General features: G+C 42.4%; 1 protein-coding gene across 1 annotated transcript in view; it reads right to left on the bottom strand.

Moving 5' to 3' along the window:
• The window catches only part of ATXN10 (ataxin 10), a 106,227-nt gene extending 94,822 nt beyond the window's left edge, over nucleotides 1–11,405 (bottom strand). Inside the window, exons 1-3 of the mRNA XM_075162139.1 lie at nucleotides 11,269–11,405; nucleotides 5,309–5,500; nucleotides 2,115–2,197 (exon numbers count right to left, since the gene is read on the bottom strand). Of these exons, the coding sequence (XP_075018240.1) occupies nucleotides 2,115–2,197; nucleotides 5,309–5,500; nucleotides 11,269–11,393 (400 nt within the window). The 5' untranslated portion in view covers nucleotides 11,394–11,405. The remainder of the gene's footprint in view (nucleotides 1–2,114; nucleotides 2,198–5,308; nucleotides 5,501–11,268) is intronic.
• Between the last annotated feature and the right edge of the window lie 5,103 nt (nucleotides 11,406–16,508).

Here is a 16,508-nt window from a genome sequence, read left to right as displayed (position 1 = left end):
CCTCACTTTTGAAAGTACGACTAATAATCCACAGTTGAATGTAACTGTTAACTTCTGAGGTACACTCTGTAGAAGGAGCTGGTGCTCTAGGCACTAGCTTAATTTTCACTTAGAACAAAGCTCATCAGATCACTCAGCAAGGAATTAGCAACACTTGCTTGTCTGTAATTTTTTTTTTGCACTAACATAAATGGAATACCTACGTCATGCTCATCACAGATGTTTCCCAATGAGATCAATACTACATATAGTATCAAATGAACTCTCTATCCTGGGTCAATACATCAAATTTTAGTTACAACTCAAACACATTGTTGAACAGCCATGTGGAGTAACAGTCACAAAACACTTTTTATTGAAATACTGTTAAAAACTTTCTGGTCAATGCCCCCCTTCATTTTTAATGGTGATAAAAAGAAATTTTACAACATCCTCTGGGTAGGAAAAGGAGACTGAAGCAGTTAATCAAATTATTGGGTTCCACCCCCTCCTTCCTTTTTTGCCGAGTAACATTCACTGATGCTTCTTCAGATCCCAGCATCAGAAGAACAGCACACATGCATATGATAACCCATCAAGGAGGGGTCAGCAGCCACAAGACTGAAGGGGAAACCTCAGGCCACACATGTAACCAACAAGGGGTACATTCTGCTCATTCTCCTGCAGATGCTGGGAGGTGCCACTGAATGGTGGTATTCTCACACCACAATTCCTGATAATTTGAATAAGCTGAAGGTGGGAAGTCGACTTTGGAGCCTACTGCTGTCAAGGACCCTAGCAGGAACAATGTCAGGCTGGACAAAACCAGCATTTTAGTTCCCATCGCTTTTCCTTTTCTCTTGCTTCTCTATGAAGGGGGGCAGGACATTCTTGCCCTCCACACCTTTTCCCAGTCCTCCCTGTCTGACCCTGTGACACGACTTGAGAGTCACTCCTGTGTGCTGTCAGTTCCTCCTCTTTGTGGTCACTGAGCAAGCCCTCTTCTTGCCACCCACAGTGTTTAGTTCTGGTCCTCCCACAATGAAGGGCTCTAGCATCACTGTTCCTTCCCTGGAAGAAGTATTCAGCCACGGGTGAAGAAGTGAACATGGATTAAGCATAATACTGTCACATACCTGCAAGGCTTCATGTTGAGCCAAATATAGCAGCAAAAATAAAACAGTATCCTGGACTTCACTGCTCTTTCCCAGCTTCATAAAGGTGTTTGAGGGTAAGTTACTGTATGATAGTAGTTTCACTTGCTTTCACAAAGTGATAGAAAAGCAGCAACAGGAACCCAGTAAAAACCTCATCCAAGTAAAGGGAGTGAAAAGAAATAAAAGTAGCAAGAGAAACCAAATGTTCCCTACTCTCTGCAACCACAGACGGTAAAGACTCGGGTCCAATGCCCTGTATGAAGCTCCACATGCACACGCAGTGAAATGCAGATTGTGAAGAGAATTACTGAAAGTGCCTGAATATCCAGTGAAATGAGTTCGGTAGAAATCGGTAGCAATAACTGCCATTAAGGAGGAAGGATACTATAGTCAGATTTTGTCTTCACTGCATGAAAAGAAAAGAAAAAACTAATCCATTAAGGAAATGTGTACTTAGTTCTTGGCAGATATTACCCTGACTGGCCAGCAACCACAGTACAGAAATGAAAATTAAAAAATAATTTTAAAAAGTCACAGCCAAAATTTGTTTCCTGGAATCAAATAAATTATTTCAAGTGTCATCAAAATAAAAAAGGAATATTTCTTCATTTCACTATGTTCGTAGATCAATAAAAAGACAGTAAAACAGCAGAACATATTTTGAATGGAGATATTACAGGAACTTCTCCTTTTTGCAATTCAAATATCCTGGTTAATTTTAAAGAAGTTTCCACATATCTTTCCTTTAACAATCTACAGGGAACAGTTGAGGGAAAATACAATTGGACTAGACTTGGGACCGAGATTTTTTTCAAGCAGCATACAAGAAGGCCCCCCAATTCTTAATTGCAATTCAAGAAACAATTAAGCTTATTTATGAAAAAAATGCATCAGTAAGGTGCCATCATATCACTACAAGACTTCCCACGTAAAAAAATATATTGCAGGCAATATATTTAACAAAATCCACAGCCTTACCAGTCAATAACAATTCTTCTTTGATTTGTATTCCATGAAGCAATTTGATCAAATGGACAGATGTAGAGATGAGACCCAAGTTCCTATCATTAAATTGGGGGGGAAAAAAAAAAAAAATCACTTGATATGAAATACACTCAAATAAAGCAAAAAGGCTTTTCACTGAAGTCAACAGCAAGTCTTTAACATCTTCAGAAACTCTGAAATAAAAAGCAGTTTCTCCTACTTAACTGTGCCTGACTACCAGCAGCCACACTACTGCCATAAGAAGCAAAAGGAACAGGTTTACTGCATCAGCCTCCATATTAACAATTTTGGACACAGTACCTTCAGAGCTAAGTACCCTTTCCTCTCTTTTTGCTATTCTTCTACATCAGATGTTAAAAATTAGCAGGTCATTCCTGTAATTTAAACAGCTTTATTTGTGTAAAAACTTTGCTTTGTTTGAAGTTCAAGTGTTCAAGGAAAGTGTCAATGTACATTACTTAGTAATAAACTTTGAGGATTTTAAATACCAATAAATTGATTAGTGATGGCCATCAAATGAACAGGGCCAGTTCAAAGGGAAACATACAAAACTCTCAGAGAGAGGCAGGGAAGGTCAAGTAATCATTTATCCTTTCTCCAGTGAGAAGGAATCATAGGTAGAATCTCAGAAAGGTTTGGGTTGGAAGGGACCTTTAAAGATCATCTAATCCAACCCAACTGCCATGGGCAGGGACAACTTCCACTAGACCAGGTAGCTGAAAGCCCCATCCAACCTGACCTTGAACACTTCCAGACATGGAAAAATATGGCGTTAGTGAAGATAAACCAGTGAAGTGAAGCCATTTGGAATGAAAAACGCCAAAATAATTCTACAGCCAAAGATCAGCAATCCTGGAGGTAGACAACATACATGCCAGGATGCGCACGCAACAGGAGTAAAAACCAAAAGTCAAAGAAAACAGTATAAGCAGATGAAGTTTTCAGCTTTTAACTTGTTTCTACTTTAGTAGTCAAGCTTTTTGAGAAGAGATTAGCCAAGATAGAGTGGCTGAAACTTCAGAACATGGCAATACCATCTCTACCAAACCTCCACACCCATGCATGAGTTACTTAAAAAATATCATATCATTGCATGTGAATAATTGTCTTCTGCAGATGTTTTCTAGACAAACATATACTCCTTCTCATTAAGTTTTAACATGGAAGAAAAGCCAAAGATACATTTATAAATATATAATACACACATGCACACTGGTATACATACAATCTATTAAAATCAAAACATTTCCCATTCCTTCAGACCCCAAATTTCTTCACAGCACACAAAGCAGAAAAACTGCTGTTCCTGGAAGGAACAAAGCTTCATATTCCCCAATAGTTTAAAAGCTGTTACACAATCCACGTGTTTACAATCTTTGCATTCTTTCCTAGAAACAATGTTTCAATTTTGATCACAAAATTTGTATTTTGGGTTTTTTTTTGGAATATCTGAATGCTGCACACTTCAAAGCAACATCAAAAGCTCAAAAAACCATAATTTTCCTTCCATTCACAACTTTTGATCATTCAGGACATTTAATTCCTAAACAAGTTGTGCATTTGCAACCGTTTAAAATCAACACAAACACATGGCTAATACACAGCTGGCTCAAAGCACCCAGTGTGGTATTAAAAGGAGCATAAATTCTTATGCTGCTAGAAAGCCAAAACAGTATCCGATGAGTGACCCACTGAGTCCTTCAGTTAGAAACGTGGCCAGAACTTTCTGTCCACACAGGCCTTCCCCCTCCTGCAGTCTAAAGGAAAGTAAAATTATTAGCATCCAGCTTCCTAAATGAGTAAGGCTATGCTAACTGCCTAGTGAGGGCAAATACACAGCACAAGGTATAACCAGTGCAGAGCACATTTCTGTTCAGAAGCAGGTTGGGCATCTGAATTCCATTAAAAAGTAAAAATTAGTTTTTACTTTCTAATGGAATTCAGATACCCATAACTAGGTTGTGTTTGTCATGCTACTGAAAAGGGCAATCCTACCAACTCCCAGCCACGCAGTTCTGTTTCCCCCGTTTTGTTAACATGAGTAAACTATGGAGCTACAGTAAGTTACAATAAGGAACCCAGTCTGGCTGAACATCCACTCAGCAAAGATTTATAAACAAGCATACAAATTTTCTGTCAGATCAGTTCCTTGACCCACAACATGATCACGAGTGCTAGCATTGCCAGGAACAAAAAGGTAAGAGCCTGAACTTAGATTTACCTTATTCTAAAACTAATGCCTTCTACAAAAAGTCCTGCAACTTTTGTGGCATTAAGAAAATTCTGCCCCAGCACAGAAGTTGCGACTTTATCCCATGTCAAAATTATATTTAGTTCAATAAACCAAATTTGACAAATCCCAAGAAACCAAATTTTAAGATTGTACTCCGTAACAATTCTTTGTGATCTAACAAACTTGTAACAGGTTTTTGGGTTGTTTTTTTTTTTTTGGTTGATTGGTTTTGTGTTCTTGGGGTAGGGGGTGGGTGTTTGTTGTTTTGGTTTGGGGGTTTTTTGTTGTGGTTTTTTTTTTTGTTGATTTGTTTTTTTAAAAACAGCAAGTAGACTATCAGGTTTTCAGAAACTACAGCCAGTTGTATCCAAAGCATCACCTCAATGTTGCAACAGACGCAGGCAAAAAAAGAGAGGCTAAATAACTTAAGGAGCCAGACTGACTTCTTATTATCCATTAATATCAATTTATCTGTATATGTATCAGGGTTGATAAGCACAATTCTACACCCTATACTTTGCTGTGAGTGCCACACAGATCTAAATGTACCTTAAAAAACCATACTAATCCTGTAACTGATAATTAAGACTATTTACTTACTCATTGTGTTATCCAAAAAATTAAAGAAACGAAAGAGAAAAAAGGATAGTTCTACAGTCAGACTTCCAAAAGGCTTACATCATTTGCATAATCAACTTGTACTAAAGACACAAACACTTTGTTCTACTATTCAGCAGTGCCCCAAACTCTAACCTACAAATAGGTCAGCTATTTTTGTTCCTTGCGTACTTCATTTCAAGTGATTGCATCAAGCAGGAAATACCAGTTAATAAATCAACTAACACAGCAGTGTAAAATAAGAATCTCTATATAAAACCACACAAACATCAAAAGCTTATATTTTTGTATGGGTTAAAATGGATCATAACTATACCTCATGACATGTTGATTCTTGGCACACTCAACACAGGCATTCCTCAGACATCTGAAACACTCTGCTATGAGCAGCAGGCAGGTGTCTAGATCTACCAATTCACAGGAGTCCTTGTAGGCCTGCTCAATTTCACTTGAGGTGCTCATCAGGATTTCCAGGAGATCCCGAAATATACTTTCTTTTGCCATTTCTCTGAAATAAATAAATTTGTTGTGAACAAAAAAAATGCACTGCTATCAAAAAGCCTCATATTATGACAATTACACTTCTTGTGGTAAACCCGAAGATGTTCCTGCAACGGTCTTTAACAATCCATAGTATACAAGGTCTTTCAAGTAGAACGAGCAAAATACATGCACACAATCATCCCACCAGCCTTTTCAGAAAAGGGGCTGTGAGACAGTTGTGTTGCCTTAGTATTCCTCACAGCTTTCCAACAGCTCTTTGGAATCTTAATTTAAAAAAAAAAGTCTCCCTAATGCATATAGCTAGCATGGTTATACATGCCACTGCATGTTTTTTTAAGAATTAGGAATTGATGTAATTAATTAACACAGTTTAGATGTCCAGCGCTAGATGTTTCAGAAGAAGGAGGTATCAGAAGCTCCATTATAAGATAGCCTGCCACAAATTTCACCAGAGGGGGAAAGAGAAGTTGTGAAGAAAGCCGGTGGCTGCACTATCATCATTCTGAAGTGTGTGAATCAAAGCCAAGGGAGAAAGTCAACTCAGTCTACTTCAGCAGACAACTACCCCAACACAAAAAATACCATGCCACTTCTTAGAGTATCAAGACCTAGGAAAACAACACCATAAAACCATAAGCACATAGGCAGATACTGTATGAATGGATGAGAGAGCTGATGCTGCTGCACCACGGAGATTCACCAGGCTCCCCAGGACTGACACGCACATCTGCAGATGATCTGTCACACAGATATGCACGTTTCCAAACTACAGCTATTCACATACTTTTCTCCCCTGATTTTATGTTCAGAAAGGGGATGAGGGCAACACATTACAAACATTGCTAGCTCAGTTTTGATACTACATGCTGGTGAAAAGAAGCCACACCAAAGAGTGTTTATGGCATTGCTACAGGAAAGTGCAATAAATTCGCTCATCCAATACTTCTGACTAGTCAAAAAAAGGAAATCCAGATGCAGCCTCCTTGAACCTTAAACAGACTTGTCATGTACTCAAGATCAAACAGGAAAGTTAGGATCTGAGACATAAGGTTGAGAAATACGTCCTAAGCTATTAACGGAAGAAAGTGAGATGAAAGGGAAAGTAATACTAAACAAAATATATTCGCACAGAAAATTCTTCCTAAAGGAGAATTCAAAAATTTCTTGATCAAACATTAGTGGATGATACAGAACCTGTGTTCTGCTGCTCGCTCAAATGTCTAAACATTTGCACAATTAGAAATTCTACCTACTCTTTATCATAAGTGATCACATGTCCATAAACCAAACCATAGAATCATAGAATCATTTAGGTTGGAAAAGACCCTTAAGATTATCAAGTAAACCATTAACCTAACACTGCCCACTCCACCACTAGACCATGTCCCTAAGCGCCACGTCTACACATCCTATCTGTAACACCCTTAGACATGTCTGTAGACTATCATATTTCCCAACTCTGCTCCTGCCATGTTCTCCTTCCTAAACTAAACAAAGCTGATTCTCTCAGCCTTTACTCACAGTTCACGTTTTCTAAGCCTCTTATCACTCCTGTTGCTGCGACAGTGACACTTCCATGTTCATCTACATCTTACTGACAGTGCAGTGCATCCAATATTGAGGTTTGTTAGGCTGTGGAGTAGACTTACAAAGAAGGGAGAGCACTTGTACTGTAAGAAATACAACAATGTACACAAATATAATTAAATTACTACATTAGATTTCAGATCTCCAGGAAATATGTATTTTATTCTACAACCTCACAGTTGATCAAGACCAATACACTTACACAATCTCCAGCTACATTAAAACATTAAAAAAAACCACCACAGCATCAGTGAGAATTACCTACGGTGGGGTGGGGGTGAAGCTACATTTTACACTGGTGTAGTACTGAGGGGAAAATACTAAAGTGACACAGCAAAGACCAAAAGCAGAGCTGGCCCTCAGTCATAAAGAAAACAGTGGAGCTTATATAACCAGAAAGAAGGTTTGGAATTTGGTTTTGTTTTGAAGACATAAGACAAGACATTCATGGGACTTCAACCTCCGACTTACGGGAAGTGGTGCGGCTCCTGCCGCTGATGTACCACAGAAGACATTTACATGGTAAATGCATCCAGACACCAGTTTTTCTAAACATTAGAAGAGCTACAGTCTGGTAAAGGAACGCCCAGCCAGGCCCTGTCCCAAACACACAAAAGCTGTGTTTTCTCTATTGAGTGAAGATGCCGTACAGAACCGTTAGCTGTTAGTCAGCTGAGTTTTTAAACACTGAAATTATTCTAAAATAGGAAATCTCTCAATCCAATTGCAGTTTCCTTTATATTTAAAATGCAACACATGGCCTATGCCTATCTGTTGGATTATCACATGAAACTGGTCATTTCCTGACTCCGCTTCAAAATACAGAAATCAGTGGTCAGTACAAGGCATGCACCACTGTACAACGTTCAATTATTTGAAATTGGTAAAACAGAAATGAAAAAAGCTGCAAGTACTTCTGTGCATGTTCTTGTGTCTCTACTGTTAAAAGGATACCTTATAGTCATGCTGATCCTGGAAAAGTTTCTACTCTTGTTACAGAGTTACGCAGCAGAACAGAAGTTTTAGTCAGATAATGGATCACAAACATACCGGGCCACTGTGACAACTTTTCTCTTAATATTAGATTGAAAGTAAAAAAAAAACTAAGAGTGTAGACGTTGCCAGTAAAATACGAAGATGAAACTCCTGCCTGTCCTAACCGAGCAAATGTGATGTGCGCAAGGAAGTGCCTGTCCTCATTGAGGATGTGGAAGTACATGTGGATTTTTATTTATCAGCAAGGAGACAGGCCTCCAGATCTCTCTTTTGCACACTATGACAGAAAATGGAAGTGCTCAAGCCAGATGTTTCTGCCCACAACAACTCTCTTCCTACAACAGAAAAGAAAAACCTAACAAGCAAAAGTTATTCCAAACAAACAAAGAATGACTTAAAGGCTGTTTGGAAAAGCAGGATTCTCTTCAGAGAAAATTTAAATGTGACTCTTGTACTTAAGCATTTATACATCACTGCAATTTGAGTGTGTGTTACAAAGGAATTTTAATTAAAATCATCCTTCTGCACAAAAAACTAAATTCTCAAATCAATGAGGAAAGCAGAGTGTGTTTAGTTACCATTAAAAAAAATCAGTCAAGAGTGATTTCAGGTAACTGTTCCACAGCAATGCTTAAAACCATTTTTTAAAAAATAATCTTTTTTCCAGGGGTATGTCAAAGATTCACATACAGATAAAAACAGCAGCTACGAGTAAAATGTATTTTTGAAAAGAAAAAAAAGGTGAATATTTTCCTTCCATAACCCTTTCCCTAATCTTTAAATACTAATTTATAAAATTAGCAAGGAGCCTGTTCAGAAGCTTTAAGGTGAAAAAATACCTTCTATCGTAAATAGGCCTTGACATTCACTCAGAACTGCTCTGTGGCTATTCCAAAAACTTCTGTTTCCTCTGTTTTGTTGCATAAGACAGGATCTTCACAATTTGCTGCTGCCACCTGTCCTTGATTTCAGCATCAAGTATTCTGCAATAATACAAGAGGATGCAGAAGCAAAGGGTACAAACAGCCCAGCCCTTAGACAAGGAAGACATGCACAATTTCTTGTGAAGTCAAAACAAAGACTTAGAATTCATGTCTCCATGCCAAAAGGAAGATTACTGTCACTCCTTGTAAGATCTAAGTGCTTGATTGTTAAAAATAGAAACTGTACAAGATAACATCCTAGTGAACAAAAAGTTAAAAACATGAATGCAACCCTGTTCAAAAGGCTAGGGCTCCAAAAATCATGAAACTAGTCAGGAATTCCGAGAACAACCCAGAAGTTTGCAATTCTGTATTACCATTTTAATTAATAATGGTACTTATACCGTTCCACTCCTATAAGGAGAGTACCTAAAAAGCCTTTAAAGTATTTATCTTCACAATATTCCTCGCAATAAAGCCATTTTCCTCCTTTTGTAGATTAATAATGGAAGCATAAAGAAATCTGGTCATCTGCTCAAAAGCACTGGAAGTCTCAAGTAAAGCACACAGCTGAACTCAAGTCTCCCAAATTCCACATCACAGTCTCATAGTTGCTGCATTATTTTCCTCACCTTACTGGCTTCTGAATTACAGACCACTAGAACTCACATTTTTAAATTACTTTGCTTCCACAAGCACTGAACAATCACATAATAACAAGAGAATTGTCACTGAGTATCACAACTTTAAATACCAAATATCCATTGGGTTGTGTCTTCTGGTTCAACAGCATCAACAACAGTATTTTCCACAGTTGGCAAATTTATTGCCAAAGCTGCTCTCAGATCCATTGTGTCACGTCCTATAGGATATAAGCTAACACTACAGCCTTGTCCTTCTGGAAGGGTTCTTTTCCAGCCCACCTGCACCCACAAAACTTGGCTATTTGGGGGAATATCTACTCCTCTGTCAGATACAGGGGCAGAGGTTTCAGGGAGGAAGGCAAGAAACAGGCAGAGAAAGCATCAGCATGTAAGCCCAAAATTTGCACAGGTCCTCCTCTCTTCCTAGAGAAACTGAAATGAACAACAGAAGAAGGTCTCCTGTACACACAAAGATCACAAGAAAATATTTGTAAGTACATCTTCCCCTCGCCTCTGACTTTTAAATGTGGGTTTAATTAACAAAAATAGTATTGGGAATTAAAAAAACAACCACAAAACAAAACACCATCACAATTTTATGCTGAGCTAAAAAGTTTGATATCTTCTTTCTTAGGTGTTAAAACCTCCAAACAGCTACTGTTAGGACGAGTGAGCACAAGCTTCACACCAATCTATGCTGCCTCCCACCTTCCAGGAAGGGCAGGAACCATCACCCAGCTGAACCTCTGCATGCCCAACCTTTGCCAAAGCCAACAGCGTTGTGCGGTATTGCAGAGGTCCCCCCGGCCTTACAGGAACCACAACGCTCTATACTGATCCCTTGCTTTCTCCAGTAACCCCATGCTTTCTCTCCCTATCTTAAAGCTACTAAGGTGCATCCAACCTTTCCTCCCACTGAAGCCACCGCAGCCCATTCCTGCTGCACAGCGCGTGCCCTCAGCCACCAAGGCCCTACAGCCACCACCCTCATCCCAAGGCCTTGCCCTCACAGGGGCACGGAACCGCTGCCCAGCAGCGCTTCACACGGGCATGCCTTCCCCATTTCTAGCCGCCCTGCAGGGCTCACCGTGGCTTTTTGTGGCCACCCACAGTGGCTACTCCCACAGCTACAACCCACCTGGGCGTACCGGCCCAGAAGGGCAACTGTTGTCATCTACGACTGGGAGACGCAAAGCTTTCCTCCCTGCCCTGGGCTTGCCACAGGCGCAGGGAGGCGAGCAGCCTGCCAGCTCCCCATGGGACCCCAAGGGAAAGGAGGGGAGAAGGGACAGGTCACCCACACTGGCCCCGGGCCCCACAGCTGACCCCCGGGTTCCACACCAACAGCCCCCGGCGGGCAGAGATTTCACAGCAGGAACCGGCGGCACTCGGCCGCTCCTCTGCGGGCACCGAGGGCCCCTTTCACTGCGGAACACCCGGTCCCGCAGCCGACACCCCGAGGAGCAGGACTGCGCTCGGAGCAGAGCCGAGCTCTGCCTGCCGGCACACGGGCGGGCGCGCCGCCGCAAGGACCACCCAGGCCCGCCGGCACCGCCGCTTCCCGCGGCCGGAGCTCCCTCCCCCGGCCCACGTGGCCGCGGGCGGCCCCTCCTCCCCGCTACCTGGGCTGCGCCTCCCGGAACAAGCCCGCCAGCGCCCGCACGCTCTCCAGGCGGGCCTCCGGCGCGGCCGCCACGGCGCGCCCCAGCCGCGCCGCCGCAGCGGGCAGCGCTCCCGCCGCCGCCATCGCCTGCCCCGGCGCGGCCCAGCTCCGCCCCCGCCGCGCGGAAATGGCGGCGGCCCGGCCCCGGCGGACGGGCGGTGCGCGCGGGCCCCGGGGCGCGGCGGTAAAATGGCCGCCCCGCCTGTGGGGGTGCAGGAGAGCGCTCGCTCGGCGTCGTGCCCCACGTGGGGCCCCGCGGCTTAAAATCTTGCCGTTCCCCCCGTGAAAAACGAACGCCGGGGACAGCTTTCAATTCCGCCTCCTGCCGCGGGCCCACGGCGGCCCTCGGGGCTGCCCTTCGGCTCTCCTCGGGGAGCGGGGTGAAGGCTGGCTGCGCACCACAGAGCTGCGCTTCCCCTCGTCCCGTCCGCTTTTGGAGATGGCTGCCTCTAAACGGAGCAAGTAAATAGTTCAGCATGTTTTGAGCATACGTATGAAAAGTTAACGTACATCCATTGGGTAAAAAAATGAAGCTTCCCATGGATGAAAAGACTGATTCTGGCCAAATACTCTAGAAAGCCTCGTTAATATGGAACTAAACTAAATTTACCAAAGATAGTTGAGGGAACCTGAAAGCAATACTTCCAACAGGAAGCGTGTGGCAGAAAAACCCACCGGTGATTCATTTCTCCCCATTCACGCCTTCCTCCGAGTTTCCCCACGTGTCTTGGCACCCGAGGCCACGTGAGCGAAGCCTGGCGCTGCGGGGAGGGAGGGGGCCTCGCTGCCATCCCAGAGCTAGTCCCCACACAGCTGGTGTCTGAAGGCAGTATCCCTCTTTTGGAAATAAACTTGCACGTCTTGGGTTACCCGTGGGGGGCTTTTTATTATGTCCACTGTCAGGCTTGTTTGTACATTAGTAAGTGCCGTTTCCAGGCCTCTTCCTGGTAATTATTGTGTATTACCAATGCACAACCAACCCGTTCTTGACAGCTCTCTAGGAAAAGTAGCTTCAAATAACAAGTAGAAATTAAGTAAGTAAAAGATGCCAGGCAAGACCCCTTGCAATCATGCAAGTTCTTCCTTTTAACAGTTCCTATTACTTTTAAGAATTGCCTGTTCATGAGTAAAGAGTAATTTGTTTCAACTGCAATGAAACTCGAGACTAAGAATAGTGAAGCATCAGAAATGTCCTGGCTGCACCTCAGTATGTTGTGCCCGATGGTGATGACTCCAGGGAAGATAACGGCTACAGGACGTAACAACGTTGTTCTGCACGTTCGCGGTGATCGCTGACTCCACAGGTCTGGGCAACAAGCAGATCACAACTTCAATGAAGGAAGTGGTAGAGTACACTGAAATCCAACAAGATAGTCACATGCGCTCTGTGAAAATTACCGGCAAATATGTAATTGTGTATTATGTTTTATCCTACCCTGTTTGGGAAAGGATACAGTGTGCCCAGCAGTCCAATTTTATTCAACCTTCATCTTTTACTTGCCATTTTGCCGGTCTTTTGTCAAACAAATCTTGTAAGCAACAATTTCTTGTTTACCCCTTATAAACATTTCTCTGTGGGGATTTTTTCAATGACATCTGATGTTTTAAGGTGACTGTTAACCAGTTTTTACTCCATTAAGTATACAGATTTTTCATGTAGTATACTGATGAGTTACATTGCAAAACACCTCAGATCAAATAGCTGAAAATACAGACTAGACCATAGATGTCCCATCTATGGGAATGCATTAGTTCTCTAATTCAAACTAGTACATTGTTAAGGCTTCGACTTAACCCCAGCTGACATAAAGGAAGACGAAAGTAACTTGTGCTTACCCTGGGGCAAGGTTAGATAGCATACAGCAGCTCCACGTATAAATATTTTCTTTTTAAGAACACTTAGAAAGCAATGCAGAACAGAAGAGTCTTTTTTTCTGGCAGTTTTAACAGAGTCCTGATCTTGGTGATAATCTTCTTCCAACAATTTCCATAGGCCAGCTTTATCCTCTTTAGATTTGCTGCTTGTTTCATCAAATGCCTCTTGAATTGGTATTATTGATTATTACTTGTGGATCCTTGTGAAAAATAGTTTTGCCTATGCATATGATCTCTTTTGAAATTATTTTTTGCTTTAAACAGCTAGAGCGTTTTTGGTTTTTTTCATTTTAGTCTTTCCATGCTTTCATTCATTCTCAACAACATACTCAAAACCACCTTTATTACAAGGCTATGCAATGCTTTGAGATAGGCTTCTCATAAGGGAGTTTTGCAGGGTCGCAGGGATATCGGTTATAGAATTTAGTCGTTTTTACCAGATTACTCACAGATGTTATATCTTGAGCTCATCTGATCTGCCTGATTCTGTGAACACAGGCAGATCCCTTAAAGATCCAGTTTTTCCTCCAAAGAGCTTACAATCTAAATAACATTAGTTTTTCTTAGCACAGATTTAGAGAACTACAAGAAGGAAAACGATCCACCTAGAATCGACTACTCCATGTGAAAATAAAAGGATGCATAACCTATTTTTAAGAGTTCTGCATCAAATTAAGAGGTAGACCAGTCTCCTGAGGCACCGGTGTTTGAAGCTGGATGCAGAGAAAGCTCTGTCCCAGCTGAGGCTCTGGAGGGAGACAGTTCCCCCGTTTCAGCAAATGCTGGCTCTGCAGGAGGCAAAGCAGGTCAAAGACTTTGAATCCCTCATGTCTCAAATGTTGAGAGATGGCCGCTCGTTTTAATCACAAGATGTATGGTAGCCTTGCCTTTTTTTATTGGAGGTAACTTCCATCAGAAGATAAAATTCGAGCTCTGGAAAAAGTTACTTTACACTAAAGAAGCAAATCCCACAGCATGTTATATTTCCGGCATCAATATTAGTTTTCTGTCTCTTATTTTGGGCCTGTATTAGATTAAGTATGACTTGGGCCAGAGAGCTTTGAAGCTATAGACCAAAGCTTTTATTTTTGGTCTAGTATTTAATAGGATCCAGTGAAATTGATTGATGCACTCGGGAAAATGCTTTTGATCAGCCTTTGTTGCTGAGCAGTGAGTCCCATGGTGGATCCACTGAGCCATGGAGCGCACTGCACCCTCATGCCAGTCCTCAGTTTCCTGCTTATACCAGGCAAATGACAGTAATTAGCCAAGGAATTCTGAACACCTACGTGAAGACGAGGAAGAGCACATCTGAGAGGAGATAGCACCGTCTTCTTAACCACCAGAGGTGGAACACAAAACAGCTTATATGTTTTTTGGAGGTATTCGAGAGCAATGAAGAATCCATATGAAATGGATACTGTAGACTGTCTTAATCCCAAGAACAGCTATTGCAGTCCCAAGCCAACAACTCAAGAGGTTATTTGGCTTCAGCTGAGATGTTACACATGTGTCTGAGGGCCATAAAAGAGTGATTGCATTTGATGTTGAGATGTACGTGTCACTCCTTTGTTATGTAATAGCAGAAGTAAATTTAATTTTTCATAAGAAAGAAATCCCTCTGCCTGGAAAGAAAGCTTGCAAGGCCCTGGAGGAGATGTTCAAAGCGCTTGCAGTTTGTCATGGAAATGAATGGTGTTGACCAAGAAGTAAATATGGATGAAATGCTGTCTGCCGTACAGTTGTCAGGCTCAGACTCACTGCAGATACTCACCTTATTTGTTAGATACAGTCCAATTTCCAGAGTGCATGAGGAATTTTGTAACTGTCATCTGCCCTTCACAAAGATTTTATGCCACATCTGCATGGAGTGTTTTTGCCAGGATCAGCATTATCTTCATCATGTTGGGCAACTGCACGAGCGTATGGAAGGACACAATCCTTGCCCTATTCAGCTGGGTCGGAGAGATGCTACTTAGGGTATCTCATACCCAAAGTCTAGTTCCTTCATCACCTGGGGAATTTCATGGTACATGAATTTCACCTCATTCATGTACCAGTTGATTTATATTATGTAGAATTTAACGTCAGGTTTTGGTCTGGTATGGCAGGAAATGCAGCTGAATTGTAAGAAGGCCAGTGCTAAGTTAAAGGAGGTAATGTGTACGCTAACTTACATAGTCCTGCAGTTTTCTGTATGTAAGGGACACAGAGATTGTCTTACACATCAGTAGAGTACGTGTCAGCCCTGGGAGTGTGAGGGCTGCATCCAGCCCTGGCTCATCGCCTCTGCACTTCTCCATCGTTCTGATTTTAAACAGTAACAACCAGGAAACACCCAGGGAAGGGTAATTTTTTTTCTCTGCTTGTCATTAGCTTTGCCCTTGGCAACAGCTGCCTCCAAGGACAGAGGAAAAGCTTGTGCTATTTTACCACCTCCTCCTTTCCCCCCTCCCAATCCATATGCACTGTGCGCAGCTCTGCCTGCACCTTCCACGCATTTCCCAGTTGCCACCTCTCCCATCCTCCAGCTGAAAATACCTCTTGGGCTGCTTGAACTTGGATGCGAGCTGGCCGGCATCCTCCCGAGATCTTGACAAGCGCCTTTCTCTGCCGGCCTTTCCAGTGGCTCCCTGCCTTGCCGCGACGACCTCTTCCCTCCCAGTCATTTTGTAGTTGTGACAAGAAGCGACTCCCATGCTGCCAGGGTGCAAGCAAAGCAAAAACCTTGGCTAGGTAGACGCTTCCTTCTGTTTAGAAATTTATTCTCACAGATAGAGAATCTTCCTATTACAGGGTTTGACAGAGTGTTTGGGATTTAATTACCAGGACTGGAAGGAACCCACTGGCAAGCCCCATACTGACTTCTGTGTTGCAGGAGCAGCATCGCGTACAGGGCTTGTCTGCGTAAAACCCTAGTGTCTGACAGGCACAACAGGATCCCTTTTGTCTGCAGCACACGATACCCACCGCTACAGAAGTGGACATCCTCTTCAGTTTGTGCACAACTTGTATGTGTGTTTGCACCTGCTTACATGTATAAAACCATGGCATGTGGCATATCGGAGACAGGGAGACCTGTAAAAAGCATGGGGAGTTATTCTATGTTATTGTACAGTATACACTAAATCACATGGGGAGTGACGTTCTCATTTTTGTGAGAGCCGCAGTAAATTTGGATTGGGACGACTAAGGAGGTGAGCGTAGCCAAAATAGAAAATGGATGCATAGAGGCGAAGGTGGGATACAGTCCACTTCACTTTCTATCAGACCCTCTGCATGATATTTTTCTTTTTCCTGTACACTGAGGTAATGCAAATTTGG

The sequence above is a fragment of the Calonectris borealis genome, chromosome 1 (genome assembly GCF_964195595.1).
Source record: "Calonectris borealis chromosome 1, bCalBor7.hap1.2, whole genome shotgun sequence".
Classification (NCBI taxonomy): Eukaryota; Metazoa; Chordata; class Aves; order Procellariiformes; family Procellariidae; genus Calonectris; species Calonectris borealis.
This window is presented reverse-complemented; position numbering and strand designations above follow the sequence as displayed.